At 46.7% G+C, this 20078-nt stretch overlaps 2 protein-coding genes and 1 long non-coding RNA gene across 5 annotated transcripts in view; 1 reads left to right on the top strand and 2 right to left on the bottom strand.

Annotated features, from left to right (window-relative positions):
• Nucleotides 1–9992, bottom strand: part of LOC308569723 (uncharacterized protein) — a gene marked incomplete at its 3' end in the record, with an annotated part of 41939 nt that extends 31947 nt beyond the window's left edge. For 2 of the 3 annotated variants that reach the window (XR_014000764.1, XR_014000765.1), the window contains exon 1: nt 8774–9992. Coding sequence is in view for 1 of the 3 variants with exons in the window: in XM_081163981.1 (XP_081020107.1) it covers nt 8774–8856 (83 nt within the window). The remainder of the gene's footprint in view (nt 1–8773) is intronic. The other variant, XM_081163981.1, reaches the window with a different exon arrangement.
• Nucleotides 1–20078, bottom strand: part of LOC308569807 — a 109503-nt gene that overhangs the window by 45877 nt on the left and 43548 nt on the right. The window lies entirely within an intron of this gene.
• Nucleotides 5467–17178, top strand: LOC308569539 (uncharacterized protein). Its single transcript, XM_081163580.1, has 6 exons — nt 5467–7160; nt 12101–12608; nt 12797–12878; nt 13141–13220; nt 13876–14002; nt 15071–17178. The coding sequence occupies exons 1-6, from the start codon at nt 7057–7059 to the stop codon at nt 16570–16572; spliced, it is 2403 nt and encodes an 800-aa protein (XP_081019706.1). The 5' UTR covers nt 5467–7056; the 3' UTR covers nt 16573–17178.

Here is a 20078-nt window from a genome sequence, read left to right on the forward strand (position 1 = left end):
TAGATCAAAATAGAGATAAAGACCAGTTTGTAATTATATCGCTAGATGCTGAAAAGGCTTTTGACAAAGTCCGTAAACAGTACATGGAAGTAGCTTTACTTAAATTTGAATTTCCTTTGGATATTTTAAAAGGGATTAAAGTAATCTATGAAGCACCTATGTCAAGAGTCAAAGAGAATGGTAATCTCTCTGCCACCTTTCCTCAGGCCTGAGGAACCAAACAAGGATGTCCTATCTTGGACCAGATGCTTGGAAGCTGTGGCTGGATGGTTTCGTGGGAGCCGATTGAAACTAAATCCTTCGAAGACAGAGGTCCTATGGCTAGGTCGGGATAGCATGGGGATGAGGGACCAACTCCCTTCTCTTGCGGGGGCCCAATTAGTGCCATTGCCTTCCGTTAAGAGTTTGGGTGTAATCCTTGACGCCTCCCTTTCCATGGAGGCGCAAGTCACAGCAACAGCCAAGGCGACATTTTTCCACCTTCGCCGCATCAAGCAGTTGGTCCCTTACCTTTCCCGCCCCGACCTGGCCACAGTGATCCATGCGACAGTCATCTCCAGGCTTGACTACTGTAACTCGCTCTACGCGGGGCTGCCCTTGAAGCTGTCCCAGAAACTCCAGCGGGTACAGAATGCTGCAGCGAGGCTCCTCACAGCGTCTCTGCCATGGGAGCATATTCATCCAGTGCTTTTCAAGCTGCACTGGCTCCCGGTGGAGTACAGGGTCAGATTTAAGGTGCTGCTTTTGACCTTTAAAGCCCTTCACGGCCTAGGACCCTCGTACCTACGGGACCGCCTCGCCTGGTATGCCCCACGGAGAGCCTCAAGGTCCATAAATAACAACACCCTAGTGGTCCCAGGCCCTAAGGAAGTTAGATTGGCTTCAACCAGAGCCAGGGCCTTTTCAGCACTGGCCCCAACTTGGTGGAACGCTCTGTCTCATGAGACCAGGGCCCTGCAGGATCTGATCTCTTTCCGCAGGGCCTGTAAGACAGAGTTGTTCCGCCTGGCCTTTGGATTGGAGCCAATTTGATTCCCTCCGCCCCCTTTTTCTTTTTTCTTTTCCTTCTCCTGCAATGAGGCTCCATTTTAATATTTTAATGTTCCATTATTTTAATGTTGTATTTTATTTTTGTTTTTAAGTTGTAATCACTCATCTTGTTTTTATTATTGCTTGTAAGCCGCTCTGAGCCCGGCCTTGGCTGGGGAGGGCGGGGTATAAATAAAAAATTATTATTATTATTATTATTATCTCGCCATTGCTTTTTAATATCTGCTTCGAACGCTTGGCTTTCACCATGAGACAACACTGAGTTTCACAGAGTAGTTCACCATACATTTGAATATAAACTAGTTTTATTGCTTATTTCAAATGATAGATGCTTTTGGTACAATATCAGGTTATTCTATTCTATTATTCTGTTAATTGGTCCAATCGGAATTGATGCCAGTAGGCCAAAATCTGATTGCACATTACTTCAAGGAATATCAATTCCAGATTTGTTCCAAATCTCTACAATATCTAGGCAGCTTAATACCAAGAGATAAAAAAAATAAGTCAAACTTAATATAAAGAAAATAATAAAAGAGATTTCTTCATATACAGTGGTGCCTCGCAAGACGAAATTAATTCGTTTCGCGAGTTTTGTCGTCTTGTGATTTTTTTCGTATTGCGAAGTACGGTGTCGGGAAAGTTTTGGAAAAGCTTCAAAAATCACCAAAGTCTTTAAAAACCTCAAAAAAGGCTACCACACCGCGTTCTATGAGTTGCTCCTCGAAGTCAAGTCGCAACTATATTAACGGTGTTAAGAAAAAGGAAACAAACTTGCAAGACGTTTCTGTCTTGCAAAGCAAGCCCATAGGGAAAATCGTCTTGCGAAGCAGCTCAAAAAACAAAAAACCCTTTTGTCTAGTGAGTTTTTTGTCTTGCGAGGCATTCGTCTTGCGAGGTACCACTGTATTGATATACAGAAGTCATTGAGCCTTACCCTTTGGAGAAGGCGGAATGTTCTCAAAATGAATATAGTTCCCAGATTAATTTATATTTTGAGAGGACTTGCAGTTTCTATATCTCATGTTTTCAAATGATAAACTCGCTGTTTAGGAAATGCCTTTATATTTATCTACATTATACATATCTACTGTTATGTATTAAATACTGGAAACTCATTGTTGGTCTTAATTTTCCCATGTGGGTGACCTTAGAATATGCACATACAGCACCTTTGGTGGGCTGGAGAATACAGTCATACCTTGGGTTAAATGTGCTTCAGGTTGAGCGCTTTTGGGTTGCGCTCCGCAGCAACCCGGAAGTAACGGAACTTCCAGGTTTTGCCGTTCGCGCATGTGCAGACGGTCAAAATGACGTCACGTGCATGCGCGGAAGTGGCGAGTCACGACCTGCGCATGTGCAGGTTGCGTTCGCTTCTGGATGTGAACGGGGCTCTGGAATGGATCCTGTTCGTATCCAGAGGTACCACTGTACTAGGATCAAAATATTTGAAATCCCAGGTGACTCTAGAAAGAACTAAGTCAGTTTAAAAGATATGGAACATATTGAAAGGGACACGACAAGGCTGCCCAATTTCCCCTCTGCTTTTTATTTCAGTCCTGGAGGTTTTGCTGAACATGATTAGAAGGGACCAACAGATTCAGGGTATACAGGTCGGAGTTAAACAGTATAAACTTAAAGCATATGCAGATGACCTAGTACTGACATTACAGGAGCCAATTCCCAGTACTAAAAGAGCTTTGGAAATAATACAAGAATTTGGTCATGTGGCAGGTTTTAAATTGAATAAATCGAAAACTATGGTTTTGGAGAAGAATTTAACATCGACTGAGAAGGAAAGGTTTCAGGGGGAAACAGGTTTATCATTGGTGAAAAAAGTGAAATACCTAGGGGTGAATATGACTTCAAAAATGTTAATCTATTTAAAGATAATTATGAGAAGTGTTGGTCAGAAGTGAAAAAAGATCTTGAAATTTGGACAAACTTGAAGCTTTCCTTATTGGGTAGAATTGTGGTTATCAAAATGAATGTATTGCCAAGAATGTTATTTTTGTTTCAGACGTTACAAATCATTGACAAGATGGACTGTTTCAAGAAGTGGCAAAAAGAAATTTCAAGATTTGTCTGGCAGGGCAAAAAGCCCAGAATAAAATACAAAATCCTTACCGATACTAAGAATAGAGGGGGGGTTGCCCTGCCGGACTTTAAGTTATATTATGAAGCAGCAGCTTTTTGCTGGCTGAAGGAATGGCTGCTTCTTGAGAACACTGACATTTTAGATTTAGAGGGTTTTAACAATGCTTTTGGGTGGCATGCATATTTGTGGTATGATAAGGTTAAAGCTCATAAAGGTTTTAAAAATCATATTGTCAGGAAAGCACTATTTAATGTCTGGACTAGGTACAAAGATTTGTTGGAAAGTAAGACTCCTAGGTGGTTGTCGCCAATGGAGGCTAAAGCTGTGAAAAAGCTTAATATGGAATCTAAATGGCCGAGATATTCGGAAATTTTGGAACAAGAAAGGGACAGGTGGAAATTGCAGAGTTATGAGAAACTTAAGAATAAGGTGCAGGATTGGTTACATTACTTTCAAGTAAGAGAGGCCTATAATTTGGACAGGAAAAATGGCTTCCAGGTGGAAAAATCAAAGTTGGAAACAGAACTGTTAGAACCCAATGCTAAGATATTGTCGAGAATGTATGATTTGCTGTTGAAATGGAATACTGAGGATGAAACTGTTAAATCGGCTATGATAAAATGGGCACAAGACATTGGTCATAATATTATGTTTGCTGACTGGGAACGGTTGTGGACCACCGGTATGAAATTTACGGCATGTAATGCCTTAAGAGAAAATATTATGAAAATGATTTACAGGTGGTACATGACACCAGTCAAGCTTGCAAAGATTTATCATCTGCCTGACAATAAGTGTTGGAAATGTAAAGAAACTGAAGGAACATTCTTTCACCTTTGGTGGACGTGCCCAAGGATTAAGGCGTTCTGGGAAATGATCTATAATGAACTGAAAAAGGTATTTAAGTATACTTTTCTGAATAAACCAGAGGCCTTTCTCCTGGGCATAGTCGGCCAATTGGTGTCAAAGAAGGACAGAACCTTTTTCATGTATGCAACAGCAGCAGCAAGAATACTTATTGCAAAGCATTGGAAGACGCAAGATCTACCCACCTTGGAAGAATGGCAGATGCAAGTAATAGACTATATGGAACTGGCAGAAATGACTGGCAGAATCTGAGATCAAGGAGAGGAGCAGGTGGAAGAGGACTAGAAGAAGTTTAAAGTCTATCTACAAAAATACTGTAAAATTTATGAATGCTGAGGGCTCTGAAAATGAAATGAAGGGGTTTCTAGCGATTAAGATAAATAGACTATAAAGGGAGGGATAAAGGTTTAAAATGAATAATCAATGATCTTGCTGAATTAATTTTTAAAATAGAATACAAGAAGGGAAGGCGGGTGGAAGTAAAGAGAATAAGGTTTTGAAAGTTATCAGTATGAAAGAGTGTTCTTTTTATGTTAAATTTCTTTTGTATTTTTCTTTTTTCTGCTTTTTTGTTTGGATTTTTGATGTTTGTTGTCTGTTTTCGTGATTTTTGTTGATTTCTGTTGGTTGTTAACTTTTTGGAAACCCTAATAAAATATTATTATAAAAAAAAAGATATGGAACATATTGTCTAATAAAAATAAAGTTGATCTATACTCGCATGCCAAACTTGCGCTGTGGGGAAACCCTATATAAAAAATTGCTTAAAAGATGATACTGTGGAAGAATTTAATGGAAACAGGTGTATTGACTCTGGACCAAGTGATAGAAACTAGAAAGCCAGGGAATACTTTTTACACCTACCTACTAACAATAATGGGACGCGGGTGGCGCTGTGGGTAAAAGCCTCAGCGCCTAGGGCTTGCCGATCGAAAGGTCAGCGGCTTGAATCCCCGCAGCGGGGTGCGCTCCCGTTGTTCGGTCCCAGCGCCTGCCAACCTAGCAGTTCAAAAGAACCCCCGGGTGCAAGTAGATAAATAGGGACCGCTTACTATCGGGAAGGTAAACGGCGTTCCGTGTGTGGCTCTGGCTCGCCAGAGCAGCGATGTCACGCTAGCCACGTGACCCGGAAGTGTCTCCGGACGGCGCTGGCCCCTGGCCTCTTGAGTGAGATGGGCGCACAACCCTAGAGTCAAGACTGGCCCGTACGGGCAGGGGTACCTTTACCTACCTTTTACTAACAATAAAGGGACGTGAGTGGCGCTGTGGGTTAAACCACAGAGCCTAGGACTTGCCGATCAGAAGGTCGGCTGTTTGAATCCCCGCAACAGGGTGAGCTCCCGTTGCTCGGTCCCTGCTCCTGCCCACCTAGCAGTTCAAAAGCATGTCAAAGTGAAAGTAGATAAATTGGTACTGCTCTGGCGGGAAGGTAAATGGCGTTTCCAGGCTTAGTCATGCTGGCCACATGACCCGGAAGCTGTACGCCGGCTCCCTTGGCCAATACAGCAAGATGAGTGCCGCAACCCCAGAGTCGTCCGCTACTGGACCTGATGGTCAGGGGTCCCTTTACCTTTTTAATACAAAATATAGTAGGCTAAAGATGTTTACATTAGTATTATGATAATAATATCGTATTTATGGGTTAGGATATACATATAATCCCCCCTTTTTAGAAAACTACAACATACAAGTTGTCTCAGGGGTGGCCTGGAATTACCAATGGATGTGGCTCACTATTCGCTAACCTTAGGCTCCGCCCCTTGAATGCTCCACCTCAACACTTAAAACCTGTGCCTCCTCTGAAGGGTTTTGTTCCTGGGGGGCACTAAGAGGCAAAGGGGTGGCAGTGTAAACTCCCAGACTTTGAAAAGCTGATACCACTTGATCAGGTTCATTGGTTTTGTCATGAGTCAATTAAACTACGTATATTTAATTGGATTTTGAATAAATGCAACCGTTGCTGTTTAGAATTTTATTGTTTTTATCTTTCTTCGTGGGTTGTGCAAACGGCTATTCTGAATAATGCTTTTATCTGGTAGGAGGCACTGGGGTGTTGGGGGGGCAGCGGCCCTAAGGTGTTTGGGAACCGCTATCCAGGACCTGAGGGATATGGGTGGCACTGTGGGTTAAACCACAGAGCCTTGGACTTGCTGATCAGAAGAGCAGTGGTTCGAATCCCCACAACGGGGTGAGCTCCTGTTGTTCAGTCCCAGCTCCTGCCAACCTAGCAGTTCGAAAGCATGTCAAAGTGCAAGTAGATAAATAGGTACTGCTCCAGCGGGAAGATAAACGGCATTTCCGTGCGCTGCTCTGGTTCGCCAGAAGTGGCTTAGTCCTGCTGGCCACATGACCCAGAAGCTGTATGCCGGCTACCTCGGCCAATAAAGCGAGATGAGCGCCACAACCCCGTAGTCGGCCACGACTGGACCTTACGGTCAGGGGTCCCTTTACCTAGGACCTGGGACTTCAGACCCTCAGGACATCTCCCCAGGGTCTCATCCCTCCGAGGCATCTGTAGACCAGTGGATTACAGTGGCAGAGGTGTCTTCCTGGGCGTTCAGGATCAGGCCCCCAGGAGACTGGAAGGAAGGAAGGGGGTGGGACAGGCACGCTGCCTTGAAGGGGTGGGACTCTCCCTACACCCCCCTCCCACCCCCCCACCCTTCAACTCGCCAGGCCCGCAGCCTTGCGGGGAAGGGCGACCCGTGAACGGGACTCAGCTGCACGTGGGATCTGGTTCCTTCTTGTCTGGTTTTGGCTACAGCCAAGCAGGAGGCAAGGATGGAGATGAAAGGAGATGCAGCCCGGGGGGGGGGCACGCTTCCCCTGCAAGCTTATCCTGCTCTTTCAGGCCAAGGGAGAGACCAGCTCAGATCCCCCAAAACACAGCATCTTGGGGGGGGGGCAGCAATGCGCGGGGCTCCTCCTGCGCTCCGGCTCTGGAGGAAGAAAACGCAGAGAGAGGGGGGTGGGGATGAGCTGGGGGCGCTCGGCTTGCCAAGGGTTAAAAGGAACTGAGCCGAATTCCTAGAGAGGAGAGAATGGTGTTGGGGGGGGGGCAGGTCACTTCCTGCAAGCGGGGCGTGGCTGTTTGGTGTGTCTCCTTTGCAAGCTTCGCTGCCTGGGGGGCTCCTGCTGCAATCTGGTGAGTCTCCTCTCTCTCTCCTCCCTTTGGGCTGCAGGGGGGCCGTGTTGAGATCATGCGTGCCCCCCAGGGTCCTGCACCCCCTCCTTGCTCTCTGCAAATCCAGGAGGTGGGTCATTTTGCAGGAGGGCTGCAAGCCTGTTCTTCCTTTACAGCAAACTGGCGGCTAACAGATTGAGGTTGAATCCTGACAAGACAGAAGTACTGTTTTTGGGGGACAGGGAGCGGGCTGGTGTGGGGGATTCCCTGGTCCTGAATGGGGTAACTGTGCCCCTGAAGCACCAGGTGCGCAGCCTGGGAGTCATTTTGGACTCACAGCTGACCATGGAGGCACAGGTCAATTCTGGGTCCAGGGCAGCTGTTTACCAGCTCCATCTGGTACGTAGGCTGAGACCCTACCTGCCCACAGACTGTCTCTAACCAGAGTGGTGCATGCTCTGGTTATCTCCCGCTTGGACTACTGCAATGCGCTCTACGTGGGGCTACCTTTGAAGGTGACTCGGAAACTACAATTAATCCAGAATGCGGCAGATAGACTGGGGACTGGAAGTGGCCGCCGAGACCACATAACACCGGTTCTGAGAGATCTGCATTGGCTCCCAGTACATTTCCGAGCACAATTCAAAATGTTGGTGCTGACCTTCAAAGCCCTAAACGGCCTCAGTCCTGTATACCTGAAGGAGCGTCTCCACCTCCATCGTTCTACCTGAGGTCCAGCACCGAGGGCCTTCTGGAGGTTCCCTCCCTGCGAGAAGCCAAGTTACAGGGAACCAGGCAGAGGGCCTTCTCGGTGGTGGCACCCGCCCTGTGGAACTCCCTCCCACCAGATGTCAAAGAGAACAACAACTACCAGACTTTTAGAAGACATCTGAAGGCAGCCCTCTTTAGGGAAGCTTTTAATGTTTGATGTATTACAGTATTTTAACATTTTGTTGGAAGCCGCCAAGAGTGGCTGGGGAAACCCAGCCAGATAGGCGGGGTACAAATAGATTATTATTATTATTATTATTATTATTATTATTATTATTATTATTATTATTATTATTATTGCAAAGGCTGCTCACCGCTTTGTGGGGAAACTATGGCTTTCATCCCCCCAGACTTGAGTTTGCTGCAATAGCCGAGGAGTCTCCTGGGGGTCCAGAGCCCAGTCTCGTCCTCTTGAGTTTCAGTCCGTCAGGCTGGAGGATGCGGACTGAGTGCTGGGATCAGTCTGAGCCCCTCTGGGAGGATGAGCAAGAGCAGGGGGGGGGGCTGGCTGGGCCAGGGAGGGGTCAGGGCCTCCCTGCAGGAGTGGGGGCTCCCTTCCTGCTTGGAGGAGGCGGGGTGAATCCGGAATGTGTCCTTTTATTGAAAATGCATCTCTGGGTTATTTGTGGGGCATAGGAATTTGTTCATTCCCCCCCCAATATAGTCCTGCCCCCCACAAGGTCTGAGGGATGGTGGACCGGCCCCCTGCTGAATAAGGTTGTTGACCCCTGTTTAGGCTTTATCTCCCCCCCCCCATGTGTAGCGGATTCACCCTGCCAACTGCTCCCCATTAAATATAGCAGACCCACCTCATTACACACACCCCGGCCTCTTCTCCCCCCCCCCATGCTCCTTCTCCCCACCTCGTCTGGTTCCACAGCCGCGACTTCTCCTCCGCCACCAAGAAAAGATGGATGAGGCGGTCTTGCCAGAATCCCTCCGCCATCTGTGAGACAGAAAGGTGAATGAGAAGTCAGAGGTGGAGCTGTGCATGGTGAGCGAGAGATGGGCCACAGAAAAAGCCTCACGTGCTGAGGGCATTTGGACATTGGCAGCCATTTCTTAAGGGACGCGGGTGGCGCTGTGGGTTAAAGCCTCAGCGCCTAGGACTTGCCGATCGAAAGGTTGGCGGTTCGAATCCCCGCGGCGGGGTGTGCTCCCGTCATTCGGTCCCAGTGCCTGCCAACCTAGCAGTTCGAAAGCACCTTCTGGTGCAAGTAGATAAATAGGGAAGGTAAACGGCGTTTCCGTGTGCTGCGCTGGCTCGCCAGATGCAGCTTGTCATGCTGGCCACATGACCTGGAAGTGTCTCCGGACAGCGCTGGCTCCCGGCCTATAGAGTGAGATGAGCGCACAACCCTAGAGTCTGGCAAGACTGGCCCGTACGGGCAGGGGTACCTTTACCTTAGCCATTTCTTATTTTAGTTATGTGAAAATTGATGCACCCTGCTTTGGGCTCTTGGATCCCACCAGTGACCATCAACTAATAAAAGAGTGGATTCACTCCACTAACTGCCCCCCATTAAATACAGTGGTGCCTCGCAAGACGGAAAAATCCATTCCGCGATTCTCTTCGTCTTGCTTTTTTTTCGTCTTGCGAAGCAAGCCCATTAGCGGATTAGCGCTATTAGCGGCTTACCGGGCTTAGCGGATCAGCTGATAAGCGGCTTAGCGGATCAGCTGTTAAGCGGCTTAGCGGATCAGCTGTTAAGCGGCTTAGCGGATCAGCTGATAAGCAGCTTAGCGATCAGCTGTTAAGCGGCTTAGCGGATCAGCTGATAAGCGGCTTAGCGATCAGCTGTTAAGTGGCTTAGCGGCTTAGCGGATCAGCTGTTAAGCGGCTTAGCGGATCAACTGATAAGCGGCTTAGCGGCTTAGGAAAAAGGGAGGGGAAAGGAAAGAAACCCTGCAGGAACTCACAAGACATTTTCGTCTTGCGAAGGAAGCCCATAGGAAATTCGTTTTGCGAAGCACCTGCAAAATGGAAAACCCTTTCGTCTAGCGGGTTTTCCGTCTTGCGAGGCATTCGTCTTGCGGGGCACCACTGTATAGCAAACCCACCTCATGATATGCAAATTACACAAATTTTTGCAATTTCCCACAGGCTCCCTTGTGAGAGGGGAAACTTAGTGATTTAGAGACTTAGGCAGGAGCTGAACGGACAAGAACAGTCTTATTTACAAAAGAAGAGGTCCATGAAACAAATTTGGGGTCAGGAGGTGCATTCTTCCAAATAAAAGTTGGCTTATTACTTAAACTAAATAGATAGATCAAAATAAAAAAATTCCTTCCAGTAGCACCTTAAAGACCAACTAAGTTAGTTCTTGGTATGAGCTTTCGTGTGCATGCACACTTCTTCAGATACACACTGAAGATACAAGTGTGTATCTGAAGAAGTGTGCATGCACACAAAAGCTCATACCAAGAACTAACTTAGTTGGTCTTTAAGGTGCTACTGGAAGGAATTTTTTTTTATTTTGACTAAAAGTTCTCTTGTTGCACTTCAGTTGGAAGTTCAGGTTTCTACCAGAGGAGGTAAAAGAATTAACTCGATTTCTGTTCATTTACTTCGTTATGACCAGGGCTACACTTAAATACTTTTAACACAGCGCAGCTTCCTTCTCAGCCTCATACTTTGGTTCCTGAGCGAGGGGCATTTTTCGTCCGTCCGCCTCTCTCTTAGCCACCCTGAGGGATTTCCCACAGACCCAGGGGATCCTCGCAGGCCTTGTTCTTGGTTTGGGGGGGTCTTCTTTTCCTAGCAGATCTCTCCCCTCCTGACTGGAAGGAGACCCTGCTTTAGTCCATCTTCCCACAGCTTCTCCCTCTCCTGCCTCCTCAGACTCAGCCCTCCAGATTAAATCCTGCCTCCATATTCTCCCCAGACCCTCCACTGGGTCGCCTTCCTATCTAAGCTGCTGCGAGGCTCCTTCTCCTCTCGGAACAGAGCCAGTTCTCCCTCAGACAGTGCTAATAATAATAATAATAATAATAATAATAATAATAATAATAATAATAAATAAAAAAATAAAAAATAAAAAATAATCCCTACCTCCCCTCTTAGATCAAAGCCAGTTTTCCCTCAGACAGAACCTCTCCGAATAATAATAATAATAATAATAATAATAATAATAATAATAATAATAATAATCCCCCTCTCCCCTCTCTGACCAGGCCCTGCCCAACTCTTTCCCTCCGAAAGGGCTCCTTGGATTTTCCCTCCAAAAGGGCTGGCAGCCAATCAGAGACAGGAGAGGCTCCCGCCCTCTGCTGGAGCCTCGGAGGCACTGCAGCCCCACACTCTGCTCTGGCTCTGAGGGAAAATACCTCCTGGGTTGAAGGAAAAGGAGAAAGCTGGGAAGAAGAAAGGATGCAGATAAACGGACCGAGGCTTCTCTTGTCATCTGTATTTCACAATCAGTTTACAGGAATATCTGCAACATATGGTTCATTATTAGAGGTCAGCGCCTGAGATTGAGGCAAATGCTCAGAACTGCAGATTCCAAACACACACACACACCGTTTCTGGAAGGTCTGTGTGTGACATGAGGTTTTCCCCCATGCTTGAGGCTTTTTGTTGTTGTTGTTGTTGTTATTTGTTGGTATTTTTACTACTATTACCACTGTTCCAGAGCAGATTGCAACCATTTTAAAATGGTTTAGATGCTGGCTTCTCCTTTTCCTTTTTTGAAAAAGAAAGTTCAGAGTCTGGGCTGTGTTGCAGTCCAGCCCTGGTTCCTAATAAGATTCTGGGAACTTTTTTCTTTTCCTGGCTGTGTATCAATTTCATAACAAAACAATGTATTTGCTTTGTAGAAGTTGCAAACGCCTCTGCAAATTCCCTATGTTTCCTGCAAATTTTCCATGGTAATTTCCATTCTAGAAGGCCTAGATCAGCCACCCGCAAATTCAACCCTCCAGATGTTTTGGGACTACAATTCCCACCATCCCTGACCACTGGTCCTGCTAGCTAGGGATGATGGGTTTTGTAGTCCCAAAACATCTGGAGGGGATGTCTGGCCTAGATGCTGGCTTCTCCTTTTCCGTTTTGGAAAAAGAAAGTTCAGAGTCTGGGCTATGTTTCAGTCCAGCCCTGGTTCCCAGCAAGATTCACCCACACTTTCTCAGGAAACCTTTTTATTCTCTTGACCGTGTATCTGTTTCATAACAGAACAATATTTGCTTTGTAGGATTTGCAAACGCCTCAATTTAGGACAGACGGAACTGGGCAGAAGAACAAGGGGTCCATTCCCATCCCTTGGAGGCTTCCTGAGAGCCAGGATGGATGAGCAAGACTCAGCTGGCCCTGAAGCAGGAAGAGGCCATGCCATCCAAACTGGGAGCAGTGGGGGATTCTGGGAAAGCTCCATGCAGAAGGTCCTGGGTGAGGAGGACATTTTCTGCTCAGATGTGCAGAGCCAGCAGTTCAGGCCGTTCTGCGACCAGGAGGCCAAAGGACCTCGAGAGGTTTGCAGCCGACTCCACCACCTTGACCATCAGTGGCTGAAGCCAGAAAGGCACACAAAAGCTGAGATGCTGGACCTGGTGATCTTGGAGCAGTTCCTGGCTGTCCTTCCGCCAGAGATGGAGAGCTGGGTGAGGGAATGTGGAGCGGAGACCAGTTCCCAGGCGGTGGCCCTGGCCGAAGGATTCCTCCTGAGTCAGGCAGAGGAGAGGAAGCAGGCAGAGAGAAAGCAGGTGAGAGAGACTTGCCTCTGGATACGCCCAAGGGGCTCTGAACATGAGAGAGAGTATCCCAAAATTCTCTCTTAATCCCTCAACCTTTTTTGGAAAGCCTCCAAGGAATGATATTGGGTACCCCTAAAGCTTTTGCCTCTCTAATGTTTCTCTCCATTCTCTGCTTCCAATCCCTTTTGCCCTTTCAGGGAAAGATTATCTTTGCAGAAACGGGCCTGGATTCCTCTGAGGCAGAGAAGACTCCATTGGAGACCAAAGAGAGACCACTGGGTAAGGAGGAAGGAGGGTTTTTCCCCATTTGGTCACACATTCTGTAGATTTTGCCACTAATCTGTGGGTCCCCCCCCCCAACATTTTGGGGAGGACACTAGGGGCCAAGAGCCCAAAGTGGAGACATAGCTAAGATACAAATGTCAAAATGCACTCAGTAGGTGAGACTTTTTTAACGGCCCAGCTGTAGTGAGAGATGCACTGCTTCACCTCTAAGAGGAGCATGTGAAAATGGCCTGCCACTTACCTTTGTCTCTCACAGGTGACAGAATGATGCTGGCAAGAGATGCTTATCCATCTTTGCGTGAAGGCAGAGATGCAGCAGCCATGGAACCAGATCAGGTAGGGAGAATGAAGGATTGTGGGGCAAAGAGGCTGTGAGATGAGGCAGCCAGGCTTCTGTTGCTCTTGGCTTCTTTGAAAACTGCCTTTAACCATGGCTGTAAAGGCCATTCCAAGAGGCTTTTGTGCTGAGAATGATGAACAACCACCTCACCTTAACTAGCCTGCTGAATGTTGCTAGTATTAATTATCAGCAGCTTCATTTTCATTTTTAAGTTTATCATTTAATGCTAAAATAGGCTTCTAAGCAGTTGGCAAATCATAAAATAACAGTGGCCAGGACTCAGCTCACCAGCCCCACCAGTTCCACTAAATGGCTTTTCCTTCTCCTTCCTCTCCCTGTGACATTGTGAAGGTTTCCCCCTCCAGAACAGTAGACAGGGAGAGCAAAGAGGGAAACTGGAATGTTTGAGCAGACAGAATGATCTGAAGAACACCATTTGGAGTTCCACCCATTCCCCCAAATATGAATACCAGTAATTAAAATACACAAAAGTTTTGTTAAAAAGTTTAAATATGCATCCATAATTAAAATGTACAGTAAAACAATTCCATTAAAACAAAACAGTAATGAACAGGCAGAAAACAACAGAGCAATGTGTAGTAGATAATCTGTATGTTGTCTAAGAAGGGGACCTTTCCCTTTTTATTTTAGGGTCTGGTGGGCTTTGAAGATGTAGCTGTTCATTTCACAGACGAGGAATGGGCGTTGCTGGATCCTGACCAGAGAACTCTGCATAAGGAAGTCATGGAGGAGAATTGTGGGATTATGGACTCTCTCGGTAAGGCTCCCTGTTGGGTCATGATACCTGTTTTGAAATTCAATGGGTATCTCTGTGTCACTAACCTGCAATGTTTTGATGGAGCTAAACAATAACACCACCAAGAGCATCTGGGATTCCGATATCCCCACAGTGAACCATGAATAGAGTTATCCTCCAGTTTTGCCTTTTTAAACCTGGTTGGTCTGAACTGCCTAGTCCTTTAGAAATTCAGGCTTCAGATATCTTATGGAAGTTGAAGTAGCTTCTGTCAGGTTTTTCTGTTTCTGCTTCTGTTAGTGTTTGGTTGACCAAAGTGATGTCTAACATTGGATATGGTGCAAACTCCATTATTAGGCCAAAAAAGAGCCAGGCTTTTCAAATCTGTCTAATGGACTGGCTGGATGCAGAGCAATGGTGGGAGGAAGCAGCAGGGGGAGTCTGTGGAAGAGAGAAGTTCAGAAGCAGAAGCTGAGGAAGAGAGTTATGCTGGTGAAGAAGCCAGGGTGTCTCCCCCTCCTTCTGTGACAAGCTCCCCTCCCCTCTCATCTTCCTAAACCAGAAGAGGTATGAAGGGGGAGGAGCAGAGACAATTCCACCGGCGGAGTCTCAGATCGCTTGGGAAGGATCCAGGAGAAGAGGGGGCTTAGTCCGTTGTGGGAAGGCAGGGACCTTCAGTTCCCATAACTGTCTGATAGGGGCAAGGTCAGTTTCTGTCAGTTTCTGGTTGACCAAAGAGATGACTGACATTGGAATCATAGAATCTTAGACTCTTAGAAGCATAGGGGCAAGACCTACTGGAAAGTGTTGCTGTGTTTGTAAGGCCTGACACTACTGAGCAGGCTGCTTCTTCTCTTAAAGAGTTAGCTTCACTTACCCCATGTGATTTATTGCTAACGCGTTCCTGACACTCAGGTTCCCATAAATATGTTCATTAATGGCTGTCAACAAAAGCAGTGAAGCCTGTTGTAAGGCTTACTTTTAATTCACTTCAGTTCTTCCCGTGTCCCAAGCATTAATTAGCAAAGATCAATAACTGAGGGCTGCGTTTCTCCCTGAGGTTGTGATCCGTTTTTTTCTTTGTTGCAGATGCTGATGAATCAGAGATTAAGAACCAGGGAGACCATGACCATGTCTACACCATGGAGAAGCCATGTAAATATTCTGAGTGCAGAGAGAACTTCAGTCAAAGCTCCCATTCCACTTCCCTCCGAAGAAATCCATTGGGGAAGAAATCCTATCAGTGCTTGGAATGTGAAAAGAGCTTTAGTCACAGGGCTAATCTCACAGCCCATCAAAGAATCCACACAGGGGAGAAACCATATCAGTGCTTGGAATGTGGTAAGAACTTCGCTTGGAAGGAAAGTCTCACTTCTCATCAAAGAATTCATACAAGGGAAAAACCCTATCAATGCATGGAATGTGGAAAGAGCTTCACCTGGAAGGAAACTCTAACTTCACATCAAAGAATTCATACAGGGGAGAAACCATATCAGTGCTTGGAATGTGGAAAGAGCTTCAGTCGTAACTCCCAACTCATTTCCCATCAAAGAACACACAGTGGAGAGAAACCGTATCACTGCCTGGAATGTGGGAAGAGCTTTAGTCAGTGTGCTATTCTTAGGGTGCATCAAAGAATTCATACGGGAGAGAAGCCATTTCAGTGTTTGGAATGTGGAAAGAGCTTCACCCAGAAGTTAAATCTCAGTTTCCATCAAAGAATTCATACAGGGGAGAAACCATTTCAGTGCTTGGAATGTGGAAAGAGCTTCAGTCGGAACTCCCATCTCAATTCCCATAAAAGAACTCATAGCGAAGAGAAACCATATCAGTGCATGGAATGTGGAAAGAGCTTCACCTGGAAAGAAAGTCTCACATCCCATGAAAGAATTCATACAAGGGAGAAACCATATAAGTGCTTGGAATGTAGAAAGAGCTTCACCCAGAAGGAAAGTCTTGCAGCCCATCAAAGAATTCATACAATTGAGAATCCATATCAGTGCACTGAATGTGGAAAGAGCTTCAGTCAGAGTTCCAACCTCATGTCCCATCAAAGAATTCATACAGGGGAGAAACCTTATCAGTGCTTGGAATGTGGAAAGACCTTCAGTCGGAACTCCCATCTCAATTCCCATAAAAGAACTCATAGCGAAGAGAAATCATATCAGTGCATGGAATGTGGAAAGAGCTTCACCCAGAAGGAAAGTCTCACTTCCCATGAAAGAATTCATACAGGGGAGAAACCATATAAGTGCACTGAATGTGGAAAGAGCTTCAGTCAGAGTTGCAACCTCATGTCCCATGAAAGAATTCATACAGGGGAGAAGCCTTATCAGTGCTTGGAATGTGGAAAGAACTTCAGTCAGAACACCCATCTCACAGCTCATCAAAGAATTCATACAGGTGAAAAACCATATCAGTGCTTGGAATGTGGAAAGAGCTTCAATCAGAGGTCCAATCTCATGACGCATGAAAGAATTCATACAGGGGAGAAACCATATCACTGCTTGCAATGTGGGAAGAGCTTCAGTCAGCGAGTCAATCTCACTTCACATCAAAGAATGCATACCAGGACAATCATAGAATCATAGAAACGTAGAATTCTGTAGTCGGAAGGGGCTCCAAGGGCCATCTATCCCAACCTCCCGCAATGCTGTAATTTAAACTGACAGATAGCCATCCAACCTCCACTTAAAAACCTGCAAAGAAGGAGAATCCACCGTCTTCCAAGGAGTCGGTTCCACTGTCAAACACCTCCTACTCTCAGAAGGTTCTACCTGATGTTTACTCAGAACCTCATTTTTTTGTAACTTGAAGCCATTGATAGGGCCCTACCCTCCAGAGCAGGAAAATATGAGCTTGCCCCACCTTCAATGTGGCAGCCGTTTCAATATTTCAAGATAGCTATCAGACTTTCTCTCAATCTCCTCTTTTCCAGGCTTAACATATTGAATCCAGCTATTCCTCATAAGACTTTGTTTTTCTGAGCCTTGATCATCATGGTCACCCTCCTCTGCACATGCTACAGCTTGTCAATATTCTTCTTAACTTGTGGTGCCCAAAACTGGACATAGAATTCTAGGTGGAGTCTGACCAAGTTAGATTCGAGCATGACGTCCTTCTATCCAGGCACTATACTTCTGTTGATGCAGCCCAGAATAGCATTTTCTTTTCTTTTTCGTTTGCTGGTGCTGCATCTCACTTGGAGTGGCACATGGGTATTCTATCCATGGGAAACACCACTGCACCAGCTGGAGGACTTCTCTAGCACCCAGATCCCCAGTTCTCAGGAAGGGGATCAGCAACATGGAGAAGGACCACGGAGTGGTCAAGACCACAGCTAGAGACCCTGCCGTGGAAGCAGAACATACAAGTTGTCTCAGCAGTGGCCTGGAGTTACCAACGGATCTGGCTCGCTATTTGGTGACTTGAGGTCCCACCCCCTGAATGCTACACCTGGGCAGGTCAAGGGCCAGTGACTCCTCATTGCTTTCCCCCTATCACTTTCCACTTTAGCTATTTCCACAACGATGGTTTACAACAGTGTTTCCCAACCGGTGTTCCGCGGCACACTAGTGTGCCGTGAGACGTTGGCTGGTGTGCCGTGGGAGGGAGGCGGGCGAGTCGGGCGGTGAGAGGCAGCGAGGATCCGCGTCGAGCCGGGGGCGGCTCCGCGGTGGTGGTGCCGAGGTTTCTCTCTCCATTCTCCCCTCACACACACACACAGGAAATAACACAGGATCAGCTGACAGGACCCAGCCAATGGGGCGGCGGCGGGGCAGCGCGTGCAAAAGGGAGGAGCGCGAGACAGCGGACGAGGAGGAGGCCGGCATGTCCGGGCAGCAGCAGCAACAACAGCAGCAGCAACTCCTGGCGACGGCTCCTCAAGCCCCGGGCAACCCTACTCCCTCACCGGCCTCGGACGCCCTCCTGCTCCACCCGCCGCCGCCTCCCCCGCCGCCGCCGGCCACCTCGACCCTGCCGCCGCCCCCTCCTCCGCCTGCTATCGCCGCCACCACCACAACAGCCGCCGCCTCAGCTGCCGCCGTCCCTCAGTCCCTCGCTTTGCTGCCTCCTCCCCCCCCACCCCCAAAGCTTGGAGGTTCCCCGGCAAGGGGGAGGGAAAAAAATTGAAAACTTTCACTTTCGTGCGTCCCTCCCGGCGTGACGCTGCGCGCTGACGTCACGGGGCTGTAATGGTGGTGTGCCGCGAGATTTTTTTCATCAAACAAGTGTGCCTTTGCCCAAAAAAGGTTGGGAAACACTGGTTTACAAGCTATAAGGAACACCATTTCAGATAAAACCACAGCGGACCTTGCCACCAAACTCTGCCAATTTGTCCTTACCCACAACAACTTCAAATTCGGTGATGACCTGTTCCTTCAGATCAGCGGCACAGCAATGGGCACCCGCATGGCCCCACAGTATGCCAACATCTTCATGGCAGATTTAGAACGTTTCCTGAACTCCTACCCACTCAAACCTCTCTTGTACCTGCGATACATTGACGATATTTTTATCATCTGGACACATGGTCAACAGACCCTGGACACCTTTCACCAGAAATTTAATGATTTTCACCCCCCAATCAACCTTACAATGAATCAATCTATGCAAGAAATACATTTTTTGGACACTACTATAAAAATACAGGATGGGCGCATAGACACCACCTTATACCGCAAACCAACTGACCGACAAACATATCTACATGCCTCCAGCTACCATCCCAAACATACCAAACAGCCCATTGTATACAGCCAGGCACTACGTTACAGCCGCATCTGTTCCAACTCTACAGACAGAGACTCTCACCTAAGAGATCTACAGCAAACCTTCTCAGAACTAAAATACCCAGCAGATGAAGTTAGACAACAGATCAACAGAGCCAGACTGATACCCAGAGAGAACTTGCTGCAAGACAGACCCAAAAAAGAAAATAACAGAACACCTCTAGTCATCACATACAGCTCCCAAGTTAAAACAGTACAACGCATCATCAGAGATCTACAACCTCTCCTGGACAATGACAGTTCTCTTTCTCAAGCTCTGGGAGGAAGACCTTTCATTGCCTACAGACAGACACCCAATCTTAAACAACTCCTAACCCACAATAATACTACAACCAGACTTAACACAGACACTGGCACCAGAGCCTGCAATAAACCCAGATGCCAACTTTGCTGCCACATACACCCGGACAACACCATTACTGGCCCCAACAACATCACACATACCATCTCGGGACTATTTAATTGCTCATCGTCTAACATTGTGTATGCCATCAAATGCCAACAGTGTCCTTCAGCTCTCTATATTGGACAAACAGGCCAAACCTTACGCCAAAGAATAAACGGACATAAATCTGACATCAAGAATCACAAAACAGAGAAACCAGTAGGAGAACACTTCAATCTCCCAGGACATTCTATACAAGATCTCAAAGTAGCTGTTTTACTACAAAGGAATTTCAGAAACAGACTGGAAAGAGAAGCTGCTGAATTACAACTCATTACCAAACTTAAAACAATGGAAAAACCTGGGCTGAACAAAGACATTGGATTCTTATCTCACTATACATGACTAAACCATTTCTCACCTCCTCACCCCTTGCCTTCTCCTGTAAGACCTATTACAGTCGTTAAGAGTCGTCAACAGGCTCTCCCAGCTATCTGCCTATCTCCCATTCCCACCACCCTTCTGAGTAACACCCCTCCCCACCTTCTCACTATATAGAAGGATCTGGCAACTTCTGTTTCAGTGTATCTGAAGAAGTGTGCATGCACACGAAAGCTCATACCAAGAACTAACTTAGTTGGTCTTTAAGGTGCTACTGGAAGGATTTTTTTTATTTTCACTTTAGCTATGTCACACATCCATCGCTTTATACAAGTTATATAATAAGTTTAAAGTCTGAAGCTAATTCTTTAAAAGTTATGAAAATCTAATGAATTTTTTAGGGAAGAAAGAAAGAAAGGTGTCTGATCATGGCTCTTTCAGACCTTGCCTACTGTGCAAAGCTAACATTTACATTCATTGCTCCACCTACTTTTATCTCTGGTCCTGCCCATCACTCACATGTGGCCCCTGGAAGGTT

This window comes from Podarcis bocagei, assembly GCF_964188305.1.
Source record: "Podarcis bocagei genome assembly, chromosome: 12".
NCBI lineage: Eukaryota > Metazoa > Chordata > Lepidosauria > Squamata > Lacertidae > Podarcis > Podarcis bocagei.

Bases quoted from the DNA above. Each gene is read 5' to 3' on its own strand.
- LOC308569539 (XM_081163580.1), top strand. From the start codon at position 7,057: ATGGTGTTGGGGGGGGGGCAGGTCACTTCCTGCAAGCGGGGCGTGGCT. The intron at 7,161-12,100 runs GTGAGTCTCCTC...TTTGCTTTGTAG, and splicing joins GGGGCTCCTGCTGCAATCTG to GATTTGCAAACGCCTCAATT. The intron at 14,003-15,070 runs GTAAGGCTCCCT...TCTTTGTTGCAG, and splicing joins TGGGATTATGGACTCTCTCG to ATGCTGATGAATCAGAGATT.